A 13858-nucleotide genomic window follows, 5' to 3' on the forward strand; every position below is an offset into this window, starting at 1 on the left:
CCAACTGTTTTATGTCTGGGGGCAAAGGTTGGACTGGAGCAAGCAGAGGCCAGGTGGAGGCAGGGAGGTTTATTGGGGGGTGGGGGACCATCACTGTCGCTCATACATCTCCCGGAGAATCTTCATGCTTTCTGAGTACCGCAGCTGGTTCCGATGAGACGCCTCCTTCCACCTGGGGGATGGGAGGGGAGGGAAAACTTAGCGATCGGGACTGTTTCTGAGGGGAAGTGGGCTGGGGGACCCTCACCTCTGCCGGATGCTCTCTGAGGGGTGGGGGGGCAGGCTGGGGGACCCTCACCTCTGCCGGATGCGCTTCCAACGCTGCATGTTGCGGTAGATGAGTGAGGAGGCTGAGGGCTCGGGCTCTGAGGGCTGTGAGGATACAAAAACCAGGCTGGGTGATAAGGCCTGAGCCCTACCACGTATGCCCACCCCAGAGCCCTGGCCAGCCCGCACACCCACCTCATCTTCGGGGGTGCCCTGGGTCTCTGGCTGCAGCGGGGATGGGATGCGGGATCTGCAGGCTTCTCCAGGGGCTGTGGGCGGAGGTAGCTTGTACACATCCCGATTCTTGCTGGTGGTGACCTCTGAACCCTGCAGACACGAGCACCCGAACCAGGGCCAAGAGAATTAGAGCATAGGTCTGGGGTGTACCTTGGGCCTCACTTGCCTGTTCTAATACAAGAGCTGGGAAGTCTCATGAGAGACTTGTTTTTATTTTGGGGTGACGCCTGGCAGAGCTCAGGGCTTACTCCTACCTCTGTGCTCAGGGATCACTCCTGACGGGGCTCCGGGGACCATATGGGGTGCTGAGGGTAGAACCCGGGCTGGCTGCATGCAAGGCAAGAGCGATGTCTGAAGGGGGCTCTTTAGCCAGCTGGGGGGTCAGTTCTGTCTCGGGACTCCCTGTCCTCTTCTATCTCAAGCCACACATCCCCTTTCCCCCCAGTCTAGCCTGGCACCCCCCATTATTTCTATGCCACCCAGTTCAAAGAATTCCCATGAGTTCCCCCGGGCAAGGGAGCCCCTTGCTACTATGTGTTGTCATGAAGGTCCCTATCCTGCCCCCCAGTTCTTAGAGGTGGTACCTACCACCCCAGGAAACTCTGGCCCCTCTCCCTCATAGACCCGGGAGCCAGCTTTACCCCCTGGCAGGGGGCTGCTGGGGAGTCGCCTCCCATCCCACCTCCTCGTCCTCAGGCAGTGGAGGCAGCGGGGAGCCGGGGGAGCGCTCCTGCTCACGCACGGTGGGGCTATTGCGCATCCAGGCACGACAGATGGGGTACAGGGGGGTGTTCTCGCTGAACTGGGCCAAGTCCACGCTTCGGTCAAACAGCTTGATCACGTATGTGTCTGGGGGAAGAGGGTCAGGGAGAAGGGGTGGAAGTGAACCCCTGCCTGCACGCCTGCGCTCTGTCCCACCCTCTCCTGGCCGCCATCTCCCCCCAACTCACTGGATCGCTGGGGTCCTCCCTCAGCCAGCCCGTCGTCCATCTCCCTCCTCTTCTTCCTCCGCTGGTGGGGGAAGCGAGCTGATGGCCTGTGTGGAAGCAGAAGGTGAGGCCTGGGGGGCCGGGCCCCTTGCGGCTGTTGGCTGGGCCCGCGTTGCCTTACCGTTTGCCGGTGGCTGCAATGGAGCAATCCCTGTGGGGAGAGATGTGGGATTAGCAGATGAGACCTGACATGCCTTCATGGACACCCCCTTGCCCCCCAGGCCCCCAGGGAATGCTGAGGAATCAGGTCAGACACAACTCACAGGGACCCCTGCCACCCCCTCAGATTTCCAGTGGCCCCGGCTCTCTGGACACGGAGCGGAAGAGACACCCTCAGGGACAGAGCTCGCTGCAGAACTCACTTGTTGTGGGGGTCTGTTGGGGTCTTCCCGGCTTCCTCATCCAGACGCTCCCTAGCAGCAAGAGAGAACTGTGGGCTCAGGGTTCCAAAGACTCAGAATGCTGTGCTTCCAAGGGGTCTCCCTCTGGGGCACCTCCCCCGCTAACCCCAGAGAGCATCTGGGGTCTGCTCAGATCCACCAGGACTAGACGGTCCAGGGCGGGGCCAGCTCCCCACCTGTCCATGTGACTCTTCTCCAGCAGACACTGAAGAACCGCATCCAGCTGGTTCCGGGCCTTCGCCATCTCCAACTCTGGCAAAGATGGTACCATGCAAGGGTCAGACCCCGGGGCCCCACAAGTGGGCAGGGAACTAGGTGGGGACACGCATACATGTCCACCTCTGGCCCCCTTGGGTCAGCCCTAAGGAAAACATAAGCCAAAGTGCTGGCTCCCACACATTCAAGCGCTATCGGAGGCTGTCTCCTGTGTACAGAGTCTGTTCCTTTTTCACGAATATGGGTCTCAAAATACTCACCAGCCGGGGTGGTTTGGAAGTTTCAATAAACCTCTGATATATACGAATCTCTCGAAGAGATACAATGACAATAAGTAATATGTACAGAAATTACGAAGTGCTGAGCACTGTTCTGTGAGCATCAGACACACAATTTTGGGTCTCGGGACCATACCAAGTGGCACGCAAGGGACCATGATCAAACCCCGGGTTTGCACGTACAAAGTGTGCACTCCTGTTCTTCGAGTCACCTACCAGGCCACATCACACACAGGAACCCGGGCTACTTGTCCCAAGTCACAGAGTGACTGCCAGACTGCAAATTTGGATGTAAGTTGCTGAATGGGGCTGCGGCTCCAACTGGGTAGAGAACTCATCCCCCAAGGGTGCTCTGTGTGTTGAAGAAGGGATGTGATCTCATATCTGAATTAAATGTGAATGAGCTGACAATACACAGTAACTGGGAGAACTTACTGTCACTGTCCTCCCATTGTTCATCTATTTGCTCGAGCAGGCACCAGTAATGTCTCCATTGTGGACTTGTTGTTACTGTGTTTGGCATATCGAATACGCCATGGGGAGCTTGCCAGGCTCTGCCGAGCGGGCGAGATACTCTCGGTAGCTTGCTGGGCTCTCCGAGAGGGGCGGAGGAATCGAACCTGGGTTGGCAGGTCGGCCACATGCAAGGCAAACGCCCTACCCGCTGTGCTATCGTTCCAACCCCCTCTTACTAAAATAACCATTTTAAAATCTCTCCCCACCCAGACCTCCCAAAATGGGATCTGGGCTTAACATCCCAGCTCATGTCTGCCATCTTCTGTTACAGGGCCGTAGGAGGTGATTTGCCTCTCATCTCTTCCAACTAGTGTAAGTCTGGCCCTGCACAGGAAGATATTCGCCTGGCAGGGTCACTGGGAACATCAGCTTGGTCAACCCTGGGGCATTCTCAGGAAACCCAGACAAACAGATCACGCAGAAGAACTGAGTCGGGAACTGAAAAAGGGACTCGCTGGTTTTTTGTTGTTGTTTTTTGCTTGGGGGTCACATCCGACAGTGCTCAGGGTTACTCCTGGCTCTGCACTCATGAATCACTCAGGTGTGATCCATGTATCCATTGTATTATTGCAGACTGACCCCGGGATGCCCCAGCTTTGAAGATTACAGCAAAGAGCCTTGGGTTGAAGCCCCAGGTCTGAGTTGTGCCCACGTACCTTTTCCTTGTCTCTGCTTCTACCTGGACCTCAGATTCAGGGTCCATGGGTGTCAGGAGACACTTCTCTGGGCTGCCCCTCAAAATCCTTTTACCTACTGACCTTGCACTGGACTCAGTGTCTGATTCTGCCCCTCTGGCGCTCCCCAGGCCTGGCCAGGACACCTCTGGAAGGTGTCACAGCCCTCATGGTGCTCTCTCTTTTCCAGCTAGCACAGAGGTGGCCAAAATTATTTGTTCTACTTTTTTTTTCTTTTTGGGTCACATCCGGCGATGCACAGGGGTTACTCCTGGCTCTTCACTCAGGAATTACTCCTGGCGGTGCTCGGGGGACCATATAGGATGCTGGGAATCGAATCTGGGTTGGCTGCGTGCAAGGCAAATGCCCTACCTGCTGTGCTATCGCTCTGACCCCTTTGTTCTACCTTTTAAGAAAAAAAAAGAATTAGCATAGCCATGGAAATCTATTTTCTCTAGGGTACAAGCAAAAGTACCCCCTAATTTCTTCCAAAGCTACTACTCCCCTGTTTTGTATTCTACCCTCAAGGATGGGGGCTGGTGTCCAGGTGCCATATGGGGCACCCTGAGAAACACTGACAGGTGCTCCTATCCTGCCCCACCGACCCCAAGGTCTGCCCACTTGGAATCTCCCACCCAACCTACCCCTTCCTGCTCTGCCCATCTAGGTCCTTTCCTTCCCCTGCCCCCCGCCCCCCGGCTCCCAGCTTCAATCTCCCATCCTGATTCATCTTCCACAAGGTGATCAGAAAAATCTTATTAAAATCAAACTTAAGGGGCTGAAGAACAGTGGGTAGTGCACTTGCCTTGCTCACGGCCGACTTGGGTTTTATCCCTAACCCCAACATGGTCGCTGGAATCTACTAGGAGTGATTCCTAAGAGCAGAGTAGGGAGTAAGCCAAACACCGCTGGGGGTGCGCAAATGTGCCCCTCACGCCACATCAAATTTGACCCTGATCCTCCCTGTCACTGCTGCACAATGAGCTTCTGGCCTGGTGTTCATTGGCCCTGTCCCTCTGTTCACCTTCTTCGGTTCCCTCCTCTGCTCTGACCCCTTCATTTTCATATGTATAATTTTTGTTTATATTTGGAGAGGCACCCTTATTCATTCATTCCTTCCTTCAGACCCTCCCCTGCCTATTTTCCTTAAAGCAAAAAGCAAAGTCCATGATCATCGCCCTCCCTTCTCTCTCCCCAGCCTGCCGTTCCTTGATTCAGGTTCTCTCACAGACCACTGGCACTGTGTCTCACTCATCTCCTGACTCCGTTTTACTGTATTACCACTTATCCCTTCTAACATGCTCCCATGTGTGTTCACTTGTGTGTGTGTGTGTGTGTGTGTGTGTGTGTGAGGGGAGGAAATGAATTTGATGCCCCTCCCACGCTCCTTACACAGCAGTTGTGGGGTCCCATCAGTCTGCCCCATCCAGGGACCAGAGTGATAGTATGTCAGGTAAGGTATTGACTGGCCTTGCAGGAGGATGACCTTGGGCTGTATCTCTGGCATCCTACACGATTCCCCCCAAGCACTTCGAGGAGTGATCTCCGAGTGCAGAGCCAGGAGTAACCCCTGAGCATCGCCGGATGTGGCCCCAAAACAAAACAAAGAGAACCACCTCCAGTCTGCTCTGTTCAGGTGACCTCTTGAGTTTCAGTTCCTGGTACACTCCAATTTCTACTCCCGAGGGTGGATGAGACAGGCTATGCTGGAGGTGGAGAAACCTAGCATAGCCAAGCCTCCTCACGCACTCGGGATCCCCCCTGCCTTCCCGTATCACACTGCCGACTCACCCCCACTCATCTCACAGCTAGCGTGGGCACACACACATCCGGAAGGTACCCAAGTGGGAGTAGTGGCTCGTGCCCGCCACCGCGATTGTCAGGGGGCTGCAGGGAGAAGGCACCAGTCCGCCCCATTAAAGGCCTGTCACTCTGGGGCTCCCCGAAAGGCCCCCGACCTCGGGGTCCTCACCTGATTTCTCCACTTTCACCTTCACCGGGAACATGTTTTGGGTCTGGGGTCCGGCTCGCCGAATCACAGGCGCGCCAAAGAGCCTAGAGTCACAAGTCAAGGAGAGGTCAAAGGTAAGCTTCGAAACGCGGCTACTTCCCCGCGGAGATCACGAAGGGCCGCCACCAGCACTGCCGCCGCCGCCAGGTCCCCTTCTATGGGCGGGGCCTTTCGGCAAGTCTTTGTTCCCATTAGTCATTGAGCTGTCGATCTCGTGCCCTGCCCAATGGGCTGCAGCTACCGTCTGTAGTCCAGCTTTAAGTCCCACCTCTCTGGGGTTCGACTTCCGAAACAAACCAACGACATCCGGCAGTGACTTCTGGGAGGTGTAGTTCCAGTCGGCTAGAGAAACGGTTGCGCCTGCGTCGCGCGAGGCACGGTGGGAGTCGTAGGAGCTGAACGTCGCTTAGCCTCATGGGATTTGTAGTGTTCGAAGCTTAGACTAGTGACTCCCCCCCCCTTTTCTGCGGACTTAACTGGAGTCCTCTTGCCCCTAAGACGACGACGTAAACTGTAGGTAAGCTGGGTTCTCCCTACTAAACACTCACCAGGTACCAGTTACCTGCCAATTTATTTTCAAAGACGAGCACATATTTTATTAGAGTGCCATTCTACTTATTGAGGATACTCCAGTGAACAAAAGAAAATCCTCGTCCTAATGAAGGTTTTAGTTATCTGTAATTCCTTTTTTTTGCAGTGCCAGGAATTGAGCCTAGAATCTCACACATGAGTTCGATTCCTTCGCCCCTCTTGGAGAGCCCGGCAAGCTACCGAGAGTATCTCGCCTGCATGGCAGAGCCTGGCAAGCTACCCGTGACGTATCTGATATGCCAAACACAGTAACAACAAAAGTCTCCAATGGAGACGTTACTGGGCCCGCTCGAGCAAATCGATGAACAACGGGAGGACAGGGACAGGGACAAACCTGGGTGTGGAGGTTGCAAGGCAAATACCCGACCCACAGGGGTGGTACTACTGCTCCAGCCTGTAAGTTTGTGTTTTAAAGGGCAGGGGAAAGATAAATAAAACTTTCAGAGAAAAATACAGTAACAAGTCAGAGAAGCAGTTAAGGTCTTTGCCTTGCACATGACTCACACGGGTTCAATTCCTGACACCCTATAGGGTCCCTGGTCCTGCTAGGACTGATTCCTGAGCACAAAGCCAGGAGTAAGCACTGAGCACTGCTGGGTGTGGCCCCCAAATCAAAACCAGACAAAAGAATATAATCTAATAAGAGAAAAAACACGGGAATATGGAGCGGCCCAATGTGGGGAATTACAATTTTAAATAGGATGGTGAAGGGAGCCCTTCTCTGCCGAAGCACCCAGGCTTGCCAATTTCCGTTATCAAGTACATTTGTGGTCCAGTGAAATTCTAAGAGGTAGCACTGTGATCCTCATGTCAAATGAAAGGGAAAATATTTCAAAATTCACACATTGCGAGTAACGAGAAAATGGTCACTGGTAATGAAAGTACTATTTCTTTCTTGGGTCCTCACGTAGAAAAAACACTTTTTTTAGCGGTGAAGTTCCTATTTCAGAGGTCTATGAGTTTTCCATGAAAACGTGCATGCCATGTGTTATCTACGCCTAGCACAAAATCAGCATCACGAGATTTTTTTTTTTTTGGGGTCACACCTGACGATGCACAGAGGTAACTCCTGGCTCTGCACTCAAGAATTACTGCTGGCGGTGCTCAGGGGACCATGATGCTGGGAATCGAACCCGGGTTGGCCGCGTGCAAGGCAAACGCCCTACCCGCTGTGCTATTGCTCCAGCCCCATCACGAGATTTTTTAAACATTAATACTCAATGTATGCTTCAACTTCCAAAAGATCCCAGAAAGTCAATGTATGAGAATTAGGGTCCTTTATTGAGGGAGGTCGGCAGAGTACACAGGGGGAGGGGAAAAGTCTTTAAGGGCTGAGACTGGGTTTAGAACATCGGAGCCCATTCTGGAAGAATGAGCAGGTCGCTGGGATTTTACTGAAGCTGTCAAGGGGTGCCCAGGGGTATGGTGAAGGAGAGGTAGTCCCCAAGGGCACCCCAACGGGGCCGGTAGATCTGAAAGATGGTGATCCAGGTAGTAAGTACAATCACCCAGAAGAGGAAACCCACAGCAGAGCGACAAACATCTGGAAAAGAGGACAGGCATGGGGAAGTTGGTCTCAGCCAGCTGGAATCTCCCACCTCTCCACCACTGTGCCCTGGAACCTCCATCACCCCTCCCTCTGAGAGTCTCCCGTTTCTCCCCACACAACCAATGGTTTCCTTTGCTCTGGACTCACAGCCTTTGATTTGGCTCTGTTCAGTGTATGCGGGGACAATGAAGGCCTCTCGAAAGAACCAGAAGATATTTACCAACCAGAGAAAAGGCAGGAAAGCAAAGCCACCTGAAGGCGAAAAAAATAAAAAGGGGGGACATAAGGCACTGAAGAGCTCTCCCACATCCCAACTCCAGCACTCTCGGAGAACCTATCTGGAAGGTCTTTTTCCATACTCACGTTCAAACAGATCTGTCAGGGACCCAGAAATCCAGGACACTCTCTTCTCCCCACTACCCTGGCCTGTTCCCCGCCCCGCCCCAGCCAACTACCCTACACTTTTGGGACTCAGTAGCTGCCTCAACCTGCTCCTTCAGCAGGACCCAGGTCCTTTTCTCAGAAGCCCAGTGCCCAGCCGCTTCTACCGTTAGACCCAAGCCCCCTGGTCCCTGCTCTCTCTACTGTTTTAGTCCAGCAGGGCCCCTATCTTCTGCTGAGACCCTGAGACCGGCCCTTACCCAGATAGTACTTCCGGCACAGATTCAACTTCTCCTCGTTGGATACCCGCTCCAAATTCATCGTTGCGCGGGGCTAGGTGGTCCAAGGGCTTGGCTGGGCAAGACCCAAACCTCGCTCCCAAGTGACAGACGCAAGGCTCGCGAACAACCACGCCCTATTACGACAAAACGGAGCCAGAGGGAAGGATGGGTTGGTTGGAAGCGGAGCCCCCCCGCCCCTCCAGCAACAGGACTGGCCTGAGAAGCTCTGTGCCAGCTGTGGTGCGCTCAGGGACCCCCACACATCTTACCTCCGCAGGCCACTTCCTCTGGCTTGGCTGCCCCGGCCACAGCCAGCTGCAGACGTTTGCGTGAGATGCCGCAAGATGCTCTGGGCTTTGTAGTCTTAGTGGCGCGACGGGGGGTGCGCGCATGCGCCCTCCGACCCAGCGCGGGGCGGACGCGGCCTCTCCGCACGCACGCGCACTGCGGGGTCCGTGCGCGCCCGCGGCCCAGACGCGACGAACTACACTTCCCAGAGTGCTCAGGCCACAGACGTGACGCAAGGCGCAGGCAGTTGGAGGGTTCGGATAAAAATGGCTGAATATTTAGCTTCGATATTCGGGACTGAGAAGGACAAGTGAGAACGGGCGCAGGGAGTGGCCCCCTCGGGGATCCAGGAGCGGGGCATCTGGTGCCCCCGGCGGCCGGGCGGCTCGGGGCGATGTTTCTGGGGTTTCCGGGCCTCCCCAGCTCTCGATTCACCTCTGTCTTTGCACCTCTTCCAGGGTTAACTGCTCTTTTTACTTTAAGATCGGGGCCTGCCGGCACGGGGACCGGTGCTCCCGGCTTCACAACAAACCGACTTTCAGCCAGGTGAGAGCCTGCCCGGAGCCTGGGGGGTTAACGCCTCCCAGCCCTTCCCCTTCTGTTGTCGATCATCATGATGCCCCGCCTTTTCCGGCTGCCTAACGCCCGCCCCAGGCCGCCCCTTTCATCTGGGACCGCCCAGGAGCTTGGCCACGCCCCTGTCCGTCCTGAGCCCCCCTTTCGGGGCTGGTCCTCACGGTTAGGTCCCCCTCCCTTCTGGTTTCCTTAGGCACCAGCGTCGCCGATGCACCCACCACGAGGCTTAGGCTGCTTCGGAGGTGCCGGGTCCCGCCCCCAATCTTCATACCCCGTCCCCTTTGCATGCAGCCCCGCTCTCTGAACTCAGGCCCCGCTCCCTGACCTTCTGTTCAGACCATAGTGCTGCTCAACCTGTACCGGAATCCACAGAACACCGCCCAAACCGCAGACGGATCACATTGTGAGTCGGGGACCGGGTATGTGGGCAGGGTGGACAGCGCCCTGGCGGCCACTCACTGACCCTCCCCCGCCTCATTCCCCTTCCTCCAGGTCACGTGAGCGACGTGGAAGTGCAGGAGCACTATGATAACTTTTTCGAGGTGAGGGTCTGGCCCCGGTGAGTTGCCTTCCCGGTGGGCCCGGAGCTTGGCTGAGTTCCACCTGGTCTTCCACAGGAGGTCTTCACGGAACTGCAGGAGAAGTACGGGGAGATTGAAGAGATGAATGTGTGCGACAACCTGGGGGACCACCTTGTAGGCAATGTCTATGTCAAGGTGCCTGTACTCCCCCGTTAAGAGGCAGAGGCATCACTGAAGCCTCACAGCTTGCCGGCCATCAGTAAAGCCAGCCCAGCTCCCTGCCCTGAGCGACTGACTAGTCCCCTGAAGATCTGAGTTTGGCTGCTGACCCTGCTAACTTTCCCCTAGTTCCGACGTGAGGAGGATGCGGAACGGGCAGTGGCTGAACTCAATAACCGCTGGTTCAATGGGCAGGCTGTGCATGCGGAGCTGTCCCCGGTCACTGATTTCCGGGAGTCATGCTGTCGGCAGTATGAGATGGGGTATGGCTATTGGGGTATGGCCGTGCAGTTGGGGAAACAACAGGGGGTTAGGCTTCTGGAACTGCAGGCCAGAGTGTCTGTTGGGGGATTGTCAGAGACCCTGGCTGCCTCCACCTGTCCATCTTCTGCCCAGGGAATGTACCCGAGGCGGCTTCTGCAACTTCATGCACCTGCGCCCCATCTCCCGGAACCTCCGGCGGCAGCTTTATGGGCGGGGACCCAGGCGTAGGTACGTGAGGGTACCAGCACCTCACCCACCCTGAGCCCTTGTGCTCGGAGATGAACCCGATTCCACATGCCGCTGATCTTGTCTCAGGCCTTTGTGTCTTAAAAGCATCCCTAAGAACCATTTCAACCCCAAAGCTAGCTCAAACCCCAGTCTTTTAATGTTTTTTGGCTTTTGGACCATACCTGGTGGTGCTTGGGGCTTACTCCTGGCTCTGTGCTCAGGGATCATGCTTGCAGGGTTCAGGGGACCCTATGTGGTACAGGAGGTTGCAGCTGTGTCAGCTATGTGCAAGGCAAGGCCTCTGCCTACTGTATTAATGCTCTGGCCCTTAAACCCTGAATTCTTGATCCTAAAGCCAGACTGCCCTTCCATCCAAGATGTCCTGTCCTGCCCCATTCTAGAGTAGCGAGACAAAGCTGAGGGATCTGTACAATCTTCCTCTCTTCGCTTATCTGCAGGTCACCCCCAAGGTCCCACACCAGCCACCGCCCCCGAGAAAGGAACCGGCGGCATTCACCAGACCACCGGCATGGACGCTTTTGAATCCCTCATCCCCTCGCCCTCCAATCGTCAGGCACAGAAGTTCTGGCCAGGACCCTTCCTCCTCTGAGTTGCTATACACACCCCCAGGGCCAGTTTTTCCCCAGGCACTGGGGCTCCATGATGTAACCTGCTAAACACAGGGACTTCTGCCACTCCCCTAATAAAGTTCTGTATTAAGGGTTGTTAGTCTTGCCTAGTTGTGGGCTGGAGTTTCCTTTCAAGACCACATTTCCTGACAAAAGCAGTGCTGGGCTCTCGCTCTGACCACAACATCGGTTGAGGCACTTCAAACAGTAGGTCGGAAAGAAGTGGGTCCAAGAAACTAGAAACTTGTGGAACATTTGGGAGGGCACCATCGTGCTAGAAACATCATCCTTTCCATTGGAGGCTTCTCAAGGGGGAAGCCTGCTTGTGGCAGGTTGGAGGACTCCAGCTCAGAGGAGATTGGGCTTAGGAACAAAGGTAAGATACCTGGGGGCCAAGTGGGCACCCTCAATGGGGGTGGGTCAGGGGCCTCTTGCTGGCAATGCCTAAGACTTGTGAAGCTTACAATAATGACGGTTATTATGCTTTCTAGTAATTTTGTTTGTTTTGGTCACGCCCAGCATTCCTCAGGGCTTACTCCTGGCTTTGTGCTCAGGGAACCACTCCTGGTGGTGCTGCCAGTGGTGCTGGGGCACCGTATGTACCATATGTACCATATGTACCTGGGATGGAACAGTTTTCTTATTCAGCTTTGGGGCCACACCCTGCAGTGCTCAGGGGTTACTTCTGGCTCTGTGATCCGGGATCACTCCTGCGGGTATTGCGAAGGTGGCGGTGGGGAGAGGTAGTAAGGGATGCCTGGGATCGAAACTAGGTGGGCCACATGCAAGGCAAGTGCCCTACCTACTGTACTATCTGGACCCAGATCCAACAGTTTTAATTCTGTACGATAAGGCTCTGAGATAAATGCTATCACCTGTTTTAGCGGTGGGAAAGAAGAGGGCAGGAAGATGGCCGAGGTGGGCCTCTCCGAATAATGAACGGTGTAGGAGCTGAACTGGCTGGGGTCCTATTCACCTCCTCCATACCGACTGCCCTCTCCTCCTGCCCTGTTTCCTCGTGCGTGCATGCGTGTGATAGTGCGACAGAGGTAGGCTGGCTGCAAGTCCGTGCTCACTACCACCCCCACGCAGGCTTTTTCCTATGAGTCCCCGATTCCTCCTGAAGGCCTTGCTGCTCCTGGCCGGGCTGGCGTCGCTGGAGTCCTCCCAGTACTGCGGCCGCCTGGAGTACTGGAACCCGGACAACTTGTGCTGCGGCAGTTGCCTGCAGCGCTTCGGGCCGCCACCCTGCTCGGGTGAGGGGCAGAGCACACAGCCACGCTCAGGCGTTGCTGCGGGGTGCAGAGTACTGGGGAAAGGGCGAGAATGGGGGAGGGTCGGGGCGATGGCACCGTCCTAGCTGTGGGGTGCGGCTTGAGAAGAGGGATCTGCCGGAAGGCGTGGGCGGCCGGTGGTGAAACCAGGCGCGGGCGGGCTGAGAGGCAGCGCGGGAGAGGCGGGGTCTGGTCAGCCAGGCTGGGGACTAGAGACTCGAGGTTGGAGGAAGGGGCGGGGGAGGCGGGCTCCGAGCTGCGTGTGAGCCCACGTCTCCCACCAGGCTACGAGTTCTCGGAGAACTGCGGCCTCAATGACTTGGGCGATCACGTGGCGCATCCCTTCCAAGAGTGCCCTCCTGGGCAGTGCAACCCCCACGGCGCCGAGCTGTGCAGCCCCTGTGGTAGCGGAGCCATGGGCCCCGAGTTCGCCGAGCGTGCGGGGAGAACTGGATCCCCTCGCTGCAGAGAGGTGCAGACTGGGGTTGCGGCAAGGATGCAGCTTGCGGGAGGTGGGCAGTAGGCTGGGGTGCGGGGTCTGGGTGATGGCCAGCTAAGGATGGGGTGGTGCTATAGCAGGGGGTGGGGGGCAGGAAGTGGGCCTTGTTTCAACTTTACAGCACCCTGCCTCCCCCCATTTCCAGAAGCCGGTCCCCTCCAAGGAGCTCTGCCCTCTCTCATCTTCCAGTCTCCCGGGGACAGCTGAGCCCATACCAAGTGTGCCCCTGCCAAGCTTTGTCCTGCCCGTGGTGCTGGTTCTGCTGCCCGCTGGAGTAGTGGGCCTTCTGTTCATCCTGCAAAGACACCACCTTTGCAGAAGGAAAGGCGTTCCCAACCACTCCTGTCCAGGCTTTGCTTGCAAGGACCTCGACAGCCCTGTCACCCAGTACTGGTCCACTCCAGGCTCCCTGGACACATCAGAGGCGGGAGATTCGAGGAAGGAGGTGTCTTCACTTACACAACTGGAAAGAGGTTAGTCTGGTACATGCTAACGGGGGAGGATTCAAGACCCCCTTTCTCCCCTTAAGCCTGCCTTTGTCTCCTAGAGCTACCATGTCTGACCTCAGAGCCCCTGTCTCGGCTTCTGGATGAGTTGGAAGTGCTGGAGGAGCTGATTGTGCTGCTGGACCCAGAGCCGGGGCCTGGTGGGGGGATCGCCCGTGGCACCACTCGACACCTGGCTTCCAGATACGGCCTGTCTGCTGTCTGGTCCAACTATGCCTACTCGCTGCGACCCAGCCGCTCACCTCTCCGTGCCCTGATTGAAGTGGTGGTAGCAAGGGAGCCCTCTGCCTCTCTGGGCCAGTTTAGCACACACCTGGCCCAGCTGGGGCGCACAGATGCACTGCAGGTGCTGTCTCGACTTGGCAGATCTGGGCTTGTCTGGCCTAACACTCAAGTTCCATTGACCTGAGTGCCCACTGACTCTGGGTCTCCTTAAGAGGAGTACCCCACAGACCTCTCATTC

At 56.2% G+C, this 13858-nt stretch overlaps 4 protein-coding genes across 5 annotated transcripts; 2 read left to right on the forward strand and 2 right to left on the reverse strand.

Moving 5' to 3' along the window:
- Nucleotides 1-26: 26 nt before the first annotated feature.
- On the reverse strand, nt 27-5670 carry LIN37 (lin-37 DREAM MuvB core complex component). Its single transcript, XM_056136547.1, has 9 exons — nt 5551-5670; nt 2071-2146; nt 1856-1906; nt 1615-1644; nt 1455-1540; nt 1187-1353; nt 463-594; nt 299-372; nt 27-172 (listed from the first exon to the last, which is right to left on the reverse strand). Exons 1-9 carry the CDS (start codon nt 5582-5584, stop codon nt 91-93), a joined length of 732 nt encoding a protein of 243 aa, XP_055992522.1. The 5' UTR covers nt 5585-5670; the 3' UTR covers nt 27-90.
- Nucleotides 5671-7453: 1783 nt separating this feature from the next.
- On the reverse strand, nt 7454-8640 carry PSENEN (presenilin enhancer, gamma-secretase subunit). Its single transcript, XM_056136563.1, has 3 exons — nt 8371-8640; nt 7877-7981; nt 7454-7723 (listed from the first exon to the last, which is right to left on the reverse strand). Exons 1-3 carry the CDS (start codon nt 8429-8431, stop codon nt 7584-7586), a joined length of 306 nt encoding a protein of 101 aa, XP_055992538.1. The 5' UTR covers nt 8432-8640; the 3' UTR covers nt 7454-7583.
- A 221-nt stretch (nt 8641-8861) lies between these two features.
- U2AF1L4 (U2 small nuclear RNA auxiliary factor 1 like 4) lies at nt 8862-11222 on the forward strand. 2 transcript variants are annotated; one of them, XM_056136556.1, is made up of 8 exons: nt 8862-8989; nt 9138-9225; nt 9592-9658; nt 9748-9797; nt 9873-9971; nt 10125-10258; nt 10392-10487; nt 10946-11222. In XM_056136556.1, the coding sequence occupies exons 1-8, from the start codon at nt 8946-8948 to the stop codon at nt 11028-11030; spliced, it is 663 nt and encodes a 220-aa protein (XP_055992531.1). In that variant the 5' UTR covers nt 8862-8945; the 3' UTR covers nt 11031-11222. The 2 variants fall into 2 exon arrangements, with proteins under 2 accessions (XP_055992531.1, XP_055992532.1); XM_056136557.1 differs by having other exon boundaries at nt 9873-9898.
- A 117-nt stretch (nt 11223-11339) lies between these two features.
- Nucleotides 11340-13804, forward strand: IGFLR1 (IGF like family receptor 1). The gene is made up of 5 exons (XM_056136090.1): nt 11340-11492; nt 12156-12372; nt 12675-12862; nt 13035-13362; nt 13437-13804. Exons 2-5 carry the CDS (start codon nt 12219-12221, stop codon nt 13802-13804), a joined length of 1038 nt encoding a protein of 345 aa, XP_055992065.1. The 5' UTR covers nt 11340-11492; nt 12156-12218.
- Nucleotides 13805-13858: the final 54 nt, after the last annotated feature.

Source organism: Sorex fumeus, unplaced genomic scaffold (assembly GCF_029834395.1).
Source record: "Sorex fumeus unplaced genomic scaffold, SorFum_2.1 ptg000122l, whole genome shotgun sequence".
NCBI classification, from domain to species: domain Eukaryota; kingdom Metazoa; phylum Chordata; class Mammalia; order Eulipotyphla; family Soricidae; genus Sorex; species Sorex fumeus.

Coding starts and splice junctions, on each gene's coding strand:
- IGFLR1 (XM_056136090.1), top strand. CDS start 12,219: ATGAGTCCCCGATTCCTCCTGAAGGCCTTGCTGCTCCTGGCCGGGCTG. Junction 12,863..13,034: donor GATCCCCTCGCTGCAGAGAG/GTGCAGACTGGG, acceptor CCCCATTTCCAG/AAGCCGGTCCCCTCCAAGGA. Junction 13,363..13,436: donor ACTTACACAACTGGAAAGAG/GTTAGTCTGGTA, acceptor TTTGTCTCCTAG/AGCTACCATGTCTGACCTCA.
- U2AF1L4 (XM_056136556.1), top strand. CDS start 8,946: ATGGCTGAATATTTAGCTTCGATATTCGGGACTGAGAAGGACAA. Junction 9,226..9,591: donor ACAAACCGACTTTCAGCCAG/GTGAGAGCCTGC, acceptor CCTTCTGTTCAG/ACCATAGTGCTGCTCAACCT. Junction 10,488..10,945: donor GGGCGGGGACCCAGGCGTAG/GTACGTGAGGGT, acceptor GCTTATCTGCAG/GTCACCCCCAAGGTCCCACA.
- LIN37 (XM_056136547.1), bottom strand. CDS start 5,584: ATGTTCCCGGTGAAGGTGAAAGTGGAGAAATCAG. Junction 2,147..5,550: donor GGTGAAAGTGGAGAAATCAG/GTGAGGACCCCG, acceptor CATCTTTGCCAG/AGTTGGAGATGGCGAAGGCC. Junction 1,354..1,454: donor GGGAGGACCCCAGCGATCCA/GTGAGTTGGGGG, acceptor CTCTTCCCCCAG/ACACATACGTGATCAAGCTG.
- PSENEN (XM_056136563.1), bottom strand. CDS start 8,431: ATGAATTTGGAGCGGGTATCCAACGAGGAGAAGTTGAATCTGTGCCGG. Junction 7,982..8,370: donor GTGCCGGAAGTACTATCTGG/GTAAGGGCCGGT, acceptor TTTCGCCTTCAG/GTGGCTTTGCTTTCCTGCCT. Junction 7,724..7,876: donor ACAGAGCCAAATCAAAGGCT/GTGAGTCCAGAG, acceptor CCTCTTTTCCAG/ATGTTTGTCGCTCTGCTGTG.